At 52.5% G+C, this 17,042-nt stretch overlaps 1 protein-coding gene across 1 annotated transcript in view; it reads right to left on the bottom strand.

The window, feature by feature from the left end:
• Positions 1–3,341: 3,341 nt before the first annotated feature.
• Positions 3,342–17,042, bottom strand: part of LOC125748852 (threonylcarbamoyladenosine tRNA methylthiotransferase-like) — a 143,112-nt gene continuing 129,411 nt past the window's right edge. The window contains exons 11-12 of the mRNA XM_049025510.1: positions 3,460–3,640; positions 3,342–3,377 (exon numbers count right to left, since the gene is read on the bottom strand). Coding sequence (XP_048881467.1) covers positions 3,342–3,377; positions 3,460–3,640 — 217 coding nt within the window. The remainder of the gene's footprint in view (positions 3,378–3,459; positions 3,641–17,042) is intronic.

The following is a 17,042-nucleotide window of genomic DNA, read 5'->3' as shown; positions in this document are numbered from 1 at the left end:
TGTCTATCTTTAAGAAGACCGTCTGACAGTAACAGTACAGTAACACTCTGACCCTCAAAGCTGTACGTCTATCTTTAAGAAGACCGTCTGACAGTAACAGTACAGTAACACTGACCCTCAAACCTGTATGTCTATCTTTAAGAAGACCGTCTGACAGTAACAGTACAGTAACACTGACCCTCAAACCTGTATGTCTATCTTTAAGAAGACCGTCTGACAGTAACAGTACAGTAACACTCTGACCCTCAAACCTGTACATCTATCTTTAAGAAGACCGTCTGACAGTAACAGTACAGTAACACTCTGACCCTCAAAGCTGTACGTCTATCTTTAAGAAGACCGTCTGACAGTAACAGTACAGTAACACTCTGACCCTCAAACCTGTACGTCTTTCAATACACACAGCAACAAGCCAAGAAATTCTGTCTAACAAATCGATAAACTCAATAAACGAACCCCATGGATTTTCAATTAGGAGATAATCATTCACTCACATCTGAAGACAGTTTGCCTTGGGTTGAAGCGAAAGGACGAGACCTTAAAGGGCCAGTGTGCGAAATTAACAAGCGTGCAGTTTTCACTTAAAAGGCTAAGGATCTTCACTGAAGTGTAGCGGATTCTCCCCAAGTCTCCGGAATGTTTCTTTTTAGAAAAATGAATAAATACATAAATAAATAACGAGAACGAGCGATATAAATGAACATCATTACAGACGGCAATGTCAAGCCGTCGATGTTGTAGATAATGCAAAGATGTGAGGGATACCCACAGACCTTTAACACAGAGCACTCGGAGGATCGGCACGGGTCTGGTGTTTAACACACCTTGCGGTTCATCTACCTGACTTAATGAGCACGTGTATCTGTACACAGTGCCGAGGTTCCATTTCAGAAGGTTATTTATGGCCTTATTTGCATCTCACTTGCCATATTTTCCCCACTTGAAAATCAAAAAAAGTCAAGAACAAATCTCTCGCATGGAGCGGGACGGGAAAGCAAGATAAATCCCATGGAGACGGTTCCTCCTTCCCACAGTATTAGAGCATCATTAGCCATGATAAATGTTTGAATTAGGTTGACTACTTAGGAAATTCTGGCACGGGCTCACATCTGAGGCACGTCTGTGAACATCTGGATTGCGTAATGAATGTCGCTGTGAAGAACGACTGTGACCCGACTGACTCGCTTGTCTTCGTAAGAGCGACACTGAGGTTCGATCCGTGACTCTGACTGCCGGATGTTGTCCCCCCGACAGGTGGGAGGGCGGGGCCATGGGGGGCAGGATCCAAAAGGGCTGTGGGGGTTGATATTTCCCTCTGAGGGAAAACCGGTTTCCATCGCATAATGATGCACCCAACACAACTGTGCGAACGCTGAGCACAATCGAGGGGAGCAACTCACTTATAGGAGCACCTCATTGCTGGCCTGTGCCCAGGAGGCTGCTGGTTCGAATCCCATAGCCACAGTAACATTGTGTCCTTGTTGGGTGCTTGGGCAAGACCTTTAACCCCAGATGCTATGGGGGTGCTGGATAAATGACCATGTTCTGAAGCTTCTCTCATCTGTATATGCATGGGTGCCTTTCCACCACACCAAGTACTGAACTTTCGTTACAGCAATTTTGATACTTTCGCTTTTCCTTTGATATCCGGTTCAGTACCAAAAGTGCCAAGCCAGCTGGGATACTTCTTGAAAAAAGTTGTGAACTCAGAAAACAATAAACGAAGTAAAAAATATATATATAATAACAATAACTGCAATCTGGTCAGAAGAGCAGATACAACAAAAAGATCAGGATGGCATGAGAAGAAATTGAAAAAGTATTTTGTTTAGTTTTAGCGTTGTGATTTTACCGTAAACCAAGCGATGTGATTTTACCGTAAACCAAGCGATGTGATTCTGCCCTAAATCATATTGGCATATTTATAAAGCCAAAAGGAATTTCTCACAAACCCATCTACGAGTGTTTTAAACATCAAGGATGAAAATGACTATCGCCGTCTCACAGAACGCATGCAGAGCTCGTGCAAAAGCAGCGGAAGTAAATTTTAAACTGATTTTTAAACATGAATTGGATAATCTATAAGAGGAATAATACTTCAAACTGCAAGGCTAACTAAGTGTTTAACGACAGAGTAAAAATGTTTTAGCAAAACTCCCTGCGCTGAAATGTCCATACAGAACTGAAAATAAGAGCCTGATCTTAATCAAGCTGATGTTGGTATTAATATTGCACATCGTCCAGCCCAATAATATAATATAAAATAACATTTTTTGAATTCAACACAAATATTCCTGCCTCATGTTATCACTCGGCAGCGATATCATTTTTTATGCCGGTGGAAAACCTCACAGTATGGTTCCAGGTCTGGTGGAAACGCACCCAATGGGTCTCACAGGTGAGCAGGGAAAGGCTGCGATCGAATTCTGTTGTTCTGGCTACCAGTACAATGACCACAAAAGCCAAAACCCTATTCACCATGTGACCCAGCTTATTCTCAGTCAGAAGACATTTCCAAAAAAATCAGAAAAAGGAGATCCTATAACGAAATTAAACGAGGTATTACGGCTGTCTTGCGGCGAGCCACACTCGAGCGTCTGTGTGGAAGCGTGTATTAATTACCATGAAGACACCGACACACAAACAGCATCTTTCAGGCCATTAATCCTGGCCGAGCCAGAAAGCGGCGGAGGCTGTGAGCGGATGATATTCTGACATAACTGGAGCAGCCCATAATTCCCCAGCTTCTGTGCTAATGCCTTAAACTCTCCCCACAAAAACAAGTCATGCAGACAACAGGCAATATCCTGATCCTGCAGGAGCTTCTTACCAAAAAGAAATCAACTAATATTTGCCACCAAATAATAATAATAATAATAATAAACAAATGAGCTTTCTCTAACATCATCATAACAAAGATCTTCCAGTCTCCACATTAATCTGTTCAACACATCTTGTAACTATTAAATAGTCACTGAACACACAGCAGAGCAGAAAAATCTTCTCGTTGAGGCTCCTTATGAGTCTCCTACCAGGGGGCAAAGCCCTAAGCGCGACCCGAGCCCAAGTGGCAGTCAGCGCTGCAGAAAAAGCACCCTTGTGCTGAGAGGAACACTGTGACATCACACTGATTGTATTCACAGATTTTTATGAAATTGAGGTTTATATTGCGAGGACCTGAAAAATAACGGATTTAACCTCGTTGTGGCAAAAATAACCCCCCCCCCCCCGCCCCACACACACACACACACACACACACACACACACACACACACACACAGAAAGACACAGACACATCCTATTTCCAGTCACATGCAGAAGGCAGCCTCCTACCCCCACTACTAGCAGTCTCCAAGTGCGAATACCTCCACCACAAACTGGGGTGGGGGGGTCAGGAGGGATGAAGGTGGGACAGCAAGCGGAGATGGGGACAGGGCTAAAAGCGACACCGCCGCTCACCACGTGGGCAGGAAGATGCTCCATCCTGGCGGCGGGGGTGCCGGGCCGGGGGTAGAACTGGTTGATGAAGAGGGAGGGGAATCGGTACTCCTCCACCAGCGCCAGCGTCTCACGGAAGTCGGCGTCCGTCTCTCCAGGGAAGCCGCAGATGATGTCGGTGGCGATGGTGATGCCGGGGACCCTGTGGCAGGAAAAAGGGTCACTGGGAGCAGGAAACGTCGGGGTCAACCTCCCCCCTCCTCAGCCTCCATCACCGAAATGGACAGGCCTCTGAAAACACATACAACCTGCTGTAATCACAGACAGCCCCCCACCCCCACCCCCAAAAGGGCTAAAGCCAATTCCCATGATTATAAAAGATAACCAGCAGTCTGGATGATAAGGCACCTGAATGGATAAGTGTTAAATATATAAGGAAAGATGGACAATTAGCATGCAGGGGGCCCTGGTTAGGTCTCTGGGTGGCCGTCGATTATCGGCCCGGCAGCCGATTGAATTAGGGAAATGATCCATTGATTATCCTGCATGCATTCGTTTACCATCGATTCCCACACGACCGATAACAAAATAGCTGGGGGAGGGGGGGGACAATTACAGTATAGTGCCCCTGTCATGTGGAGGCAAAGTTACCCATACCGAAAGCAGGTACAACTTGACTGGGAGATACATAACAGCCTACGAGGGATTTTCCTTTTTTTTTCTTACACACAAGTTGACTGATAGAGTGTGATGGTCTGTGTGGCAGAGTCGCTTCCTGTCAGTCAACGAGGCCTTTGGTCACAAGACTGCCATGCGCTCCCCCATGAGCTCAGTTACTCAGCTACATGAGCTCAGGCCTCATACTGTCGGCCCCGCGCTCCCCAACGCTCACGGCCCCACGCTCCCACATGCTTCGGGCCTCGCGCTCCCCAACGCTCCGAGCCCCGCGCTCCCCAACGCCCCGAGCCCCACGCTCCCACATGCTTCGGGCCTCATACTCACGGCCCCATGCTCCCCAATGCTCACAGCCCCGCGCTCCCACATGCTTCGGGTCCTGCGCTCCCACATGCTTCGGGCCTCGCGCTCCCCAACGCTCCGGGCCCCGCGCTCCCACATACTTCGGGCCCCGCGCTCCCACATGCTACGGGCCCCGCGCTCCCACATGCTTCGGGCCTGAAACTCATGGCCCCGCGCTCCCCAACGCTCACGACCCCGCGCTCCCACATACTTCGGGCCCTGCGCTACCACATGCTACGGGCCCCGCGCTCCCACATGCTACGGGCCCCGCGCTCCCCAACGCTCACGGCCCCGCGCTCCCGGCCCCGCGCTCCCACATGCTACGGGCCCCCGCGCTCCCCAACACTCACGGCCCCGCGCTCCCCAACGCTCACGGCCCCCGCGCTCCCCAACGCTCACGGCCCCGCGCTCCCACATGCTTCGGGCCTCACGCTCCCCAACGCTCCGAGCCCCGCGCTCCCCAACGCTCCGAGCCCTGCGCTCCCCAACGCCCCGAGCCCCGCGCTCCCACATGCTTCGGGCCTCATACTCACGGCCCCGTGCTCCCACATACTCCGGGTCCTGCGCTCCCACATACTCCGGGTCCTGCGCTCCCCACATGCTTCGGGCCCCGCGCTCCCCAACGCTCACGACCCCCGCGCTCCCACATGCTCCGGGCCCCACGCTCCCCAACGCTCACGGCCCCGCGCTCCCCAACGCTCACGGCCCCGCGCTCCCCAACGCTCACGGCCCCCGCGCTCCCCAACGCTCACGGCCCCGTGCTCCCACATGCTCCGGGCCTCACGCTCACGGCCCCGCGCTCCCCAACGCTCACGGCCCCGCGCTCCCCAACGCTCACGGCCCCGCGCTCCCATATGGTCCGGGCCCCGCGCTCCCACATGCTCCGGGCCTCACGCTCACGGCCCCGCGCTCCCCAACGCTCACGGCCCCGCGCTCCCCAACGTTCACGGCCCCGCGCTCCCACATGGTCCGGGCCCCCGCGCTCCCACATGCTCCGGGCCTCGCGCTCCCCAACGCTCACAGCCCCGCACTCCCCAACGCTCACGGCCCCGCGCTCCCCACATACTCCGGGTCCTGCGCTCCCACATGCTCCGGGCCTCACGCTCACGGCCCCCGCGCTCCCCAACGCTCACGGCCCCGCGCTCCCCAACGCTCACGGCCCCGCGCTCCCATATGGTCCGGGCCCCGCGCTCCCACATGCTCCGGGCCTCACGCTCACGGCCCCGCGCTCCCCAACGCTCACGGCCCCGCGCTCCCCAACGCTCACGGCCCCGCGCTCCCACATGCTCCGGGCCTCGCGCTCCCCAACGCTCACAGCCCCGCACTCCCCAACGCTCACGGCCCCGCGCTCCCACATGCTACGGGCCACGCGCTCCCACATACTCCGGGTCCTGCGCTCCCACATGCTTCGGGCCCCGCGCTCCCCAACACTCACGGCCCCGCGCTCCCACATACTCTGGGTCCTGCGCTCCCACATGCTTCGGGCCCCGCGCTCCCCAACGCTCACAGCCCCGCGCTCCCCAACGCTCACGACCCCGCGCTCCCACATGCTCCGGGCCCCACGCTCCCCAACGCTCACGGCCCCGCGCTCCCCAACGCTCACGGCCCCGCGCTCCCCAACGCTCACGGCCCCGCGCTCCCACATGCTCCGGGCCTCACGCTCACAGCCCCGCGCTCCCCAACGCTCACGGCCCCGCGCTCCCACATGCTCCGGGCCTCACGCTCACGGCCCCGCGCTCCCACATGCTCAGGGCCCCGCGCCTCCCACATGCTCAGGGCCCCGCGCTCCCACATGCTCAGGGTCCCATGCTCCCACATGCTTCGGGCCTCGCGCTCACGGCCCCGTGCTCTCCCATGTGTTCCACCACACACTCAGCTATCGCTCTTGGCCCCACGCTCCACCATGCATTCCACCATATGCTCCGCCTTACACTCCATCACACACTCCACCTTCTCTCCACCACGGATTCCACCACAGACTCCTCATTGCTCTCCACCATGAACTCCAGCACATACTCCCCCTTGTTCTCCACCATACGCTCCACCTTGCACTTCGCCTTCTCTCCATCATGAACTCCACCACACACTCCCCCTGGCTCTCCCATGCACTTAGCCTCACTCTCCACGATGCACTCGGCCACCAACCTCACCTTTAACACACCCAGTTTAAGGAGGCCACTGACTTCACCTTCAAGAAGCCCAACAATCTCACCTTTAAGGAGGAGGCCAACCTCATCTGGAGGTCAAATAAGGAGGCAACACCTTCAAAAAGTCCAACATAAGGAGACTACCAACCTCAACATTAAGATGCTGAACATGAGGAGGCTACCAAACTCACCTTTAAGAGGTCCACCATCCACACATTAAGCAGGCCAGCTTAAGATGGCCACCAACTTTACCTTTAAGAGTACCAATCTAAGAAACCCACTGACCTCATCCTTAAGCAGCCAGGCTTAAGGCTGACAGCAAAACATCACACAGGACCCCAGTTTGTGAAAAAGCCCTCTGAGATTCTACACACACACACACACACACACACACACACACACACAACACTGGAAACAGTTTAGAGAAAAACAGGCTGATGTGATCTGTCAGAATAAACCCGCGATCAAAATGACACAGGTGGAAAGGTTTAACGTAACAGGATACAGCGGCGGGCAGCTACTGTGACTGAAACATCAATTCCGTCCTCAAACTGACAAAAAAACAGCTACGGGATGGTACCGGCATGGAGTCTCAGAAGAAGACGTTACATACGAGTCGTGCAGAACTCGATCCCGTGACCCCGGGGCAAACGAAAGGTTTCAGCCTGTCTAATCCAATTACCCCCCCTTGTGTCCCAGGTCCTAGCGGCTTTCTCGCTCTCCATCGCGGCCGCATGACTATTTATCTTTACTTATTGACCGAGCAGGACGTACCGTGCATTTTTAATCACATTAGCTTTATCGCCATGTTTACCGTCCGATAACCTCTGACCTATTGATGCCAGAGATTCAGACTGAGGTCATTAATATTCTAAAGAAACAAGAGCCGGTTACAGATCCTTGACCTTTTAAGTCTAAATTGGGGAGGGCGGGGGGTGCAGCTGAAAAGAACTCAAAGGGAGATTCGTCTTCTTCGAAAACAAGTTGCCCAAAGCCTCTTAGGACTCCCTTGCTCATAGTGCTGTGGTTAACGGTGGCTGGTTCGGAGGCTTAGTGTTTCAACGCGGCCCGTTTAATCAGAGAGAGGCTGTCAGTAACAGCACCCCCCCCCCCCCCCACCAATTGGCTGGCTAAGCCTTCTGTGTAGCGTGTGTTTGTGAGGGAAACACAAGCTTTAAAAAAAAAAAGACACACAAAAGTCCACTGTAGCCCACACTGAGCATAAACACTGGATTCCGCAACACGAGACGATAATCTCGGGACCCCCCCGGGGGGGCCGGGCGTTTAAGGACGATGCCACACAGCTTTATTTATTCATTACTGGGGACAGTTTCTGTCCCATCTGTTTATCATTCCAAATAGAACCTTTCCACCCCGCGGTCTGTAAAGGCGATTCCTGGGTGATCCAACATCTGATTGGTCAGACCAAGCCCCAGGGAAGCCATTTTGAGCCGAGACAGTAGGCGGGGCCTAAAGGCTCGGCAAAGCCGCACCCATGAAGAATTGTTAATAGACTTATTAAAATAATAAAGCTTTCCTTTAGCAAGATCACACGCCCTCCACATTTAACGATTTACATATGATCCCAGAGGCTCTCGGGAAACACGATCGTGCGTCCTAAAGTGGCTTTAGCTAAATTACCGCCAGCGGAATAAAAATCCTGCCAGTGCTGTTTAAAGGTTGCTTTTTCACAAACAATGATGCGTGCTCTCGATGTCCTGAAGCCAATTAGCAAGGTGACAGGCCCACGGAGACTGGCTCTGCGCTTTCCCGCACCTAATTACCTCAACCACAAAGCGAGAGGCTTCCCTCTGGAAAAAAAAAGAAAGAAAAATGGAGAAAAAAAACATTTGGAATCGACACGGAGGATCGGCTCGTTGACTCAGAGCAAGAGGAGGTGCGCAGATGGACTGAAGAGATCACCTCCTCATACACCAATGAGGAAGGAGCGCGAGGTTCTGGAAAGTTCTGCAATGATTTTGCAAACCACTTGTCTTCCATTCCAGCTGAGACAGGGACACAATGTGGATTTACAAGCTAAAACATGATTACTGAACCAAAAACGGTCAGAGTTAGCGCAATGAAGACAGCGATGTTGTCAGTGGCCTCATATCAGGATGTGGCCTTTGGCTGGGTGCATGCGACCAGTCTTGTGCCAGTCACACTGCAGGATATACACATACACACTCAACCAGAAAACACATCACCACAACTTGACAGAGAGGCTCTAACTGGGATTTTCGTGCTTCTAGCCGAATCTGCTCCCTTAGAGCACATCATAACCAGACATCTCTATCGGGGTAATCCTGAAAATGACTTCTGCTGGGTCCTGAAGCCCCTCATGGCCCGGCCGGAATGCCATATGCGGGGAAAAACGCAGCAGGTTGTCATGGCAAAGCAGGGGAGCGGCTCAGGAGCGTGGGAGCGGCCCACGTACAGCAGCCTGAACCATGCCGCGATGTCTGCTTCCTCACAGACGGGGAGCGAGTTGGGCTCCCCGCCAAACCCATGGCCCCCCGCCGGCCCAACTGCACCAGGAAGAACAGTCAAATAAATAAAGGAACGAAAACTACAAGAGTTTGGGCATAGCGGGGGGGTGGGCCTGTTGAGGTAGGATGGAGGTCCTTTGATGCATTATTTGGCTTGTCAAGGGTGATTGGTGAGGTCCTTTGGGGAATGACCACCCCCCCCAGTCCTTATTTGTAAAGTAAATTGTTAAATGAAAAAAGAGTAACTCAATGACGACACACAAGACTCATATGTACGCAGCAGAGACATGACGTGTTGGGTGAATTCAGCCCAGGTGTGTCCTGGTGTTTGATGAAAAGACCGCCATTTGCGTGGGGTTAAATGACAGCATGGACGAAGGGTCAGCACGGTTCCGAAACGCATTCCTAACGACATCTGTCTCCCAATTAGCCTCTCGTTCTGCCGCCCTTTGTTTATGTACACGGTCCAATTACGCCTGAACCCTGCCGGTTTACCCAAGCTTGAGAGGTGACGATCCAGGGACGTCGATTACTAGCCATGCTGTAGTGGGAGCACAGATTTGCAGGAAGAAACAAGCAAGAGGGCCATGCTCTAGCGGTCCAGGTCCACAGGCGTGTCTGCCTGGGGAAGGAACGTCTCCATTTCCTCCTAAAAACCTCAGCTTTCGATAACGTCCTTCACAAGCGTATAAACCTCAACACCCTGGGTGCATCAGCCCAAGCTCAATCTCCACCACGAACTCAATACCGACAGTGCAACTTCTACACTTTCGGACCTCTGGACGCCCGGGAGACTGATGCCAGGAAACCAGCAGCACCGAACCCTCAGAACTGTACTCCCGCAAAAACACTGCAGAAACTGTAAAGCATCTCGAAACTTTAAAAACCAACCTTATGGGCACATTCACATCAGGGAAAAAAATTATAAAAAAACACAGACAGTAAACATCACAAATGTATTCATAACAGTCTTGACTACAAGGGATCAAATCGGACCCGCTTTCCTAAGCCCCGTTTTCCCATTCAAACGGAAAAGAGCTATTCCGGTATTCTGGGTTTCCGCTTACTGACTGTTTACACCTATTCGCATTTACATTTACTCTGAGGTGCTGTGCAAGGAGGGGATCAAACCCTTTTTAATTAAAAGCTACCGGGTATATCACAAGCCCAGAATTGGATTTGCGAGTATGGGGCGGGGGGCGTGGGGTGGGGGGCATGAGGGGGTGAATTATTCTTGTTTTTTTTTGGGAAGCTGGAGCTCCTCGAGAGAGAGGAAGTGCCACGTACGCTCTACATAAAACCAGGTGTCGGATGCGAGCGTTTACACAACAGATGCACGGTTACCAGGAGGGACATGATGCGAATGAGTGGGAAGATTTTGGGGGGAGGGGTTAAAAACACATAGCGAGGATCAGGGATGAGAGGGATCGAGACAATCTGCTAAGGTAAACATTCAGCGGTTCATCTGGCAGCATGGAGCCCCCCATGTGCCTGCCCCATTCTCCTGTGGCTTCCGGACCTCCTCAGGCATCAGAGGAGGAAATTTGCCGCAAACTCCACATGCGTGAGTAGGAGTAGGAGTCTGTGTTGTGATTCGGGGGGGAGAGAGAGATAAAGGAAACTGGCGATGAGTGGAAGATAACACCTGTCCAGAAAAAGCTAGACACACTACTTTCCTGCTGACTACTCAGGGAATATTTTTTTTTTTTGCAATTTGAGACATAATCGGTGAAGGGAAGTTCATGCTTCTTAATTAGTGGCAGCACGACTTGATGGAAACTGGGCCGATGTTTTTCTTTACCCTCAATCTCACATGCCCCCACTTGAGTTCCGCCCCCCAAAATGGGATGCTTTCTCCCAAATAAATGCACCATTCACTGCTGGGCACCATCTCCGTCTGACTGACACTCTCACACAAATATTAGTCGAGCTGTTGAACGATATTTAAAGAGCCGATGAAACGCACTAGCATGTTTGTAGGTGCGTGTGACATGTTCAAAATGAGGTTGCAGTTAAGGGCTTGCTGTGAACGTCAAGCACGGTAGCACATGAGCCGCACTGTGATTGGCTGGGACAGAGCAAGACTAGGGGAATGAATTGCATTCTGAATGACGGGGACGGAGAAGTCTAGTGGTCTGAGCCGAACTGTGATTGGCTGAGATGGACAACTCTGGGGGGTATGAGCCACACTGTCATTGGCTGGGACCGAGTAAGTCTGGGGGCCTGAGCTGCACTGTCTCATTGGCTGGGAAGGAATAGGGATGTCTAAGGGAAGTAGAAGGGAATGCCCCCGACCAGCGTTTTAATCAGGCTGGCATCTGGGCAGGTGCGTAGGAGCGGTGGCGAATTCAAATGGCAACACATGCTCATTAAACTGTCCGTCTCACAGATTTGATAGCGGAGTGAAAAGGAGAATGTGCGTTGGGGAGAGTACACACTCCCCCCAGCCCCAGAGGAAAGTGCGAATTCAGAGCACAAACTGTTCTGAGGCGTGGAATTTGTAAATTTATGTTAATTGGGAAAAATGCAAATTGATTTTTTTTTTCTTAGGCAACAAAGGACATTTGTGCAAATTGCGTCCAAGTTCTACAGACCATATGGAGACACTTCTGCGTTCCCTTGGGCCCTCCAGAATCTGAAGGCTATGGGCGCCGAGGGGGGGCTGGGCTGGTAAAGGCACACGTTTGCAGCTCACCCCCCTCCAGTTGCAAGGGTGCAACCCATGGGTAATCCAGTGTCTCGGCTGCTCAATTGGACTGCTCTAATTGGTCAGTGTGGTGGGGGAGGGATGTAGTTCTTCGATATTTCTGCAATCCCTGCGCAATCAGGCACGTGACTGCTGTCATTATCGCCTCTCACAGGCTGGGTGGAGAAATACAAGCAAGTCCACATGACTCAAGCGCCTCTCCGGCATTGCACTGGCAGTGTGAATGGCTCAGCCTTGAACTGACACGGACAAACGAAATGGTGCAAAATCCCAGCATCAGATTCATCTTGTTTATATTCCAAATTACAGCACAAAATTTGAGTAAGTGCAGGACCTCCAGAAGTTCTCCAGGTAGAAGCCCAAAAGTTAAGTTAAACTTCTCTGAATTCTCAACATCTCAGGACCAAACAGAGGCCTTGTTAAACACAGGATGGAGGCTGGTGAAGCATTTCACCACACCAAATTCACTCCCCCCAAACATCACAAATAATTAGACCATAAAGCATGTTGGCCTTCAGCACTATAGGTTTTGGGTTCTCTGTAAAAAAAAAAAAAAAAAACAAAAAGAAAATCAGAATTAATCATCAACAAACACAACCACAATTCAATCGAATGAAAAAAAAAAATCAGACCGATTACTGCAAATGACATCACACTCCTTCAGCTGTTAAAAAGATGACTAATTATTGCACTTGACAGACCATTAATAGGCAGTAGGTATACCTCAAACAGTGAAAGCGATCGCCTGCTCCCTTATTGTAAAACACATCTAAGAGAAGGCCTGTCACTATAGTAACAGATGCACTTAGGTGTGATAATTTGAGACAGCAATAAGGTGGCGATGAGCTCAGCGCCACCAGGGGAGGGGCAGGGGGTTGGGCGTGAAAAGCACTTGCCGACGTCCAAGGCCAAGACGCCTGGAAGAGCCCCCCCCATCTGTGACGCGATTCTCAGCCGAGCTCTGCAATTACATCCTCCTTCAGGACACCCACACACACACACACACACACACACACACACACACACACACACACACACACACAAACACACACACACACACACATACACACACACCCATACACACACCCCACACCCATACACACACACACACACACACACACACACACACACCCATACACACACCACACACATACACACACTCTCCCCAGCTGCACAATTCAAATCAGCGCCGATTCACAAGCCAGCCATCTTCAATCAGGAGATCGTAAATGAAGGACACCCCCACCCCCACACTCGGGACAAAATGACTTTACAAAGTTGACACAGTCCGTGAATCGGATATGAAAACGATCTGAATTAAGGAGAGAGTCGAAGGTGTGTTACGGACCCTATCATTACAGAGGACAGCAATACGACATGAGTTTCCCCAGATTCAAATTCGGTGATGCTGCCGGGAACAGGGAGGCATCCGAGACATGGGGCAATTATGTTAAATTATGCGTTAAACCCTTTTTTTCCCCGGTCTGCACGGTTCCAGGTCAACAGCTGTTGTCAATACGACATACATTTTTTATATTTGGCCTGCCTTCAAACGATCTGAAAATAGTTTTCGAAAATAATAACAAGCTACGTAGCATGGAAACATCATATTCTCTGTAGCAAGAGCTCGCAGTACTTAAAAACAGTACTTAAACTGAAATCTGTCCCTTAATAAAACAGAAGTATAAAAAAACAAGTTGTACACAGAAAATGATGTTTTATTGCTATTTGTACGAGTACAGGTACATCGGAATGCTTCATTTTTGAATATCCCGTCTCACTCTTCTCTTGAGACAAGCACACATAGAGAGAGACACTGGGGGTGTGAGCAAAGAGTTTTTCTGCTGCCCCTGAAGCATTTCTTCAGGGGGTTAAGGACCTTGATCAAGGGTCCAACAGCAATGTGGCTGCTTTGCCAAGCACGGGATTTGAACCGGTGACCTTCCCATAGCAGAACCAACCCACTGAGCGACACGCTGCTGCCCCAAAGGCACAATCCAGCAGACAAAGGACGTTTTGGCATCTTGGGGGAGACAGAGGGTAACGCTTGTCGCCTAATTGGCGTGTTTTGTGGTGTACGTCTAACCTCACAGGCAATCGTCGGGGAGGACGTGCCGTCCCTAGCACTCGCTTTCCTGTGTTTTGCCTACGATGGGTGAACACTTACCCTCTACCTCCCTCACACACACGCCCCCCCCCCCCCCCCCCCCACACACACACACACCACACACACACACACACACACACACACACACACACACACACACACACACACACACACACACACACACACACACACACACAATCGGTGGTGGGTTCAGAAACTCTCCATGGGGTTTCGGGAAACTCAAGAAACTTTCTGCCCCTTATGCGGTGAAACCGCAGATGGAGCTGCCGCGATGCCGGGGTGAGTCACAGCGAGGCGTGTACGGGGCAGAGCGAGCGAGGGCAGGTGATCAGCGTGCAAACGGCGTGATGAAAGGCAGCCCCGGGGCCATCAGCGGGAAACGGTGCGAGCCGGCAGAGCTCAGAACACGGCCTCGGGGAAGCAAAGTCCCCCCCTCTCACACTCACACACACACACACACACACACACACACACACACACCTTAAACCCAATCTTCCACACCAAGAGCGACGTGTCATGTGGGACTGAACCCAACCACCCACTGCTGGTTCTGAAAGCCAAATGACCCCCAGCTAGCTGTGTTCATCGCAGTTTCTCTCAGACCTCAGTGCAGCTACAGGGACAGCACAGAGCTTTCGGTTGGTGCGGAGACGCAAACCCTGCAGTCTACGTCCTCCCTCAACAGATCTTCTTTCAGAAGGCGTGTTTCTGATCAGGCCCATGCAGACGCACGTTTAATATCCTCCTATTGCGGTCAGTCTGTGGTTCAAATTTTGATTGGTAGGTTGTGAAAAAGAGAGAGGAAAATAAATGCCAAGAAGCAAAATGTCACCGGGAAACACTCTTAAACAATATGATCGAAGCGCCAGGTGAATTTCAAGAAGAGGAGAGCTTTGAGATCCGCACACCGCGCCGAGTTGCAGGGCGCTGTGGGGGGGGGGGGGGGGGCACTGCGCTCGTTTGATCTCATGTACGTCGGCTTCTTCTTAGCCCTGGTCGTTTGATGATTCATTCAGCCTTTGTTTGGCCACAAAAACGTTGCCAATCCTGGTCTCAGTTCTGCTTTACAGAGAAATCCGCCGGCCACCTCCATCTCCCGGCGGGCCTTTGTGACCGCACCCTCTACAACTCCAACCGTGTTCCATTAAACAACAACAGGACAGGAGAAAGATCCATCTGTTCCTCTTCTACCTCCTTTTTTCCTATCACAGACATTTTCCACAAAGCTTCCAGAAAAACACCCCCTATTACACCCTGGTGTAGCTAGACGTCACTCCGCCCTGGGATGGTAATGGAGACAAACTCCACAATGAGGGTTCGAGAGTCAGTCAACACAGAGCACCCCATTCCCCGGACCGGCGGGTGTGAGAGTAGCCCTTTCACCACAACCCCTGTGGCCAAACATTCGTCGAAACATACAAGTGAACGTTTCGCGGCAGGTGCTCACAAACCGTGCCACGTCGGGGTGTTTCAAGTCCCAACCCACGGCCGAGGTGAGGCCAGGCATGCCGCAAACTGAACTGTATTACAGCACGAGTGTGGTACATACAGAACGCCGGGCCTACGCACTCCACACTCCTGATAAATGCCTTCTACCAAAAGCAGTCACCTGTCAAATACCTTGCCAGAATCGCCATGGAAACGTGTGTTTGCACGTGCATGTTTAAAACTTGTTTCTTTACTGTACACCGATTTTAAATACATGATCAGGATATAGTCTTGTTGTGGGGGGAGGGGTGGGGGGACGACTGAGAAAAGGTCACCAAAAGGTCAACATTGCACTGATCAGAGAAGGGAGCTGAAGGTTTGTGATGACGATTATCTTTGACCTCACACAAGGCAGGATCTCTAACCACCAGAATAATGAGCTTAAAGTACAAAATCCGCATTCAAAGCACCCAAACCCCCATAACCAGGGCCTTCTGCCCTCGTATTACCCAGCATGCACCCTGGCAGCCTTCTTAGGACACTGATCGACTCATAAGACAGTGGATCTGAAACACGCCGCTGCTCTGTCTGTCATCTGAGGGACATCAGTTTTATTTCTGTTAACCACCCAGAAGAAGCAGAAGATGCATGAGAACATCCTGAGGCCATTTCCATCACACGCTATTTGCTTAAAAAGTGAAGAACGTTTAGGGAACTAAGATCAGTTACTGCAAACATCAGATCATGTGATTCAGTCTCCTGTCCACAAACATGGAGTCATACTGTATTTTATATATATATACACACTGCTCTCGCAATATACACAGCACTCGCAGTACACAGTTCTCAGCATGGCTGGCGCTGAGGAGCTACGCAGACGATATGTGAACTGTGACACGGTGTGGAAACACTCTCCGGACATATATACATGGGGACTTCATGTGGGGGGAGGGTTAGGGTGGGGCAGGTCACACACTCACTGACTGTGGGGCGGGAGGCCCGGGGGGTGGGGCAGGCCGCACACTCACTGACTGGGGCGGGAGGCCCGGGGGGTGGGGCAGGCCGCACACTCACTGACTGTGGGGCGGGAGGCCCGGGGGGTGGGGCAGGCCGCACACTCACTGACTGTGGGGGAGGAGGCCCGGGGGGTGGGGCAGGCCGCACACTCACTGACTCTGGGGCGAGAGGCCCGGGGGGTGGGGCAGGCCGCACACTCACTGACTGGGGCGGGAGGCCCGGGGGGTGGGGCAGGCCGCACACTCACTGACTCTGGGGCGGGAGGCCCGGGGGGTGGGGCAGGCCGCACACTCACTGACTGTGGGGGAGGAGGCCCGGGGGGTGGGGCAGGCCGCACACTCACTGACTCTGGGGCGAGAGGCCCGGGGGGTGGGGGCAGGCCGCACACTCACTGACTCTGGGGCGGGAGGCCCGGGGGGTGGGGCAGGCCGCACACTCACTGACTATGGGGGAGGAGGCCCGGGGGGTGGGGCAGGCCTCACATTCACTGACTGTGGGGCGGGAGGCCCGGGGGGTGGGGCAGGCCGCACACTCACTGACTGTGGGGGAGGAGGCCCGGGGGGTGGGGCAGGCCGCACACTCACTGACTCTGGGGCGAGAGGCCCGGGGGGTGGGGCAGGCCGCACACTCACTGACTCTGGGGGGGGAGGCCCGGGGGAGGGGCAGGCCGC

Source organism: Brienomyrus brachyistius, chromosome 9 (genome assembly GCF_023856365.1).
Source record: "Brienomyrus brachyistius isolate T26 chromosome 9, BBRACH_0.4, whole genome shotgun sequence".
Classification (NCBI taxonomy): Eukaryota; Metazoa; Chordata; class Actinopteri; order Osteoglossiformes; family Mormyridae; genus Brienomyrus; species Brienomyrus brachyistius.
This window is presented reverse-complemented; position numbering and strand designations above follow the sequence as displayed.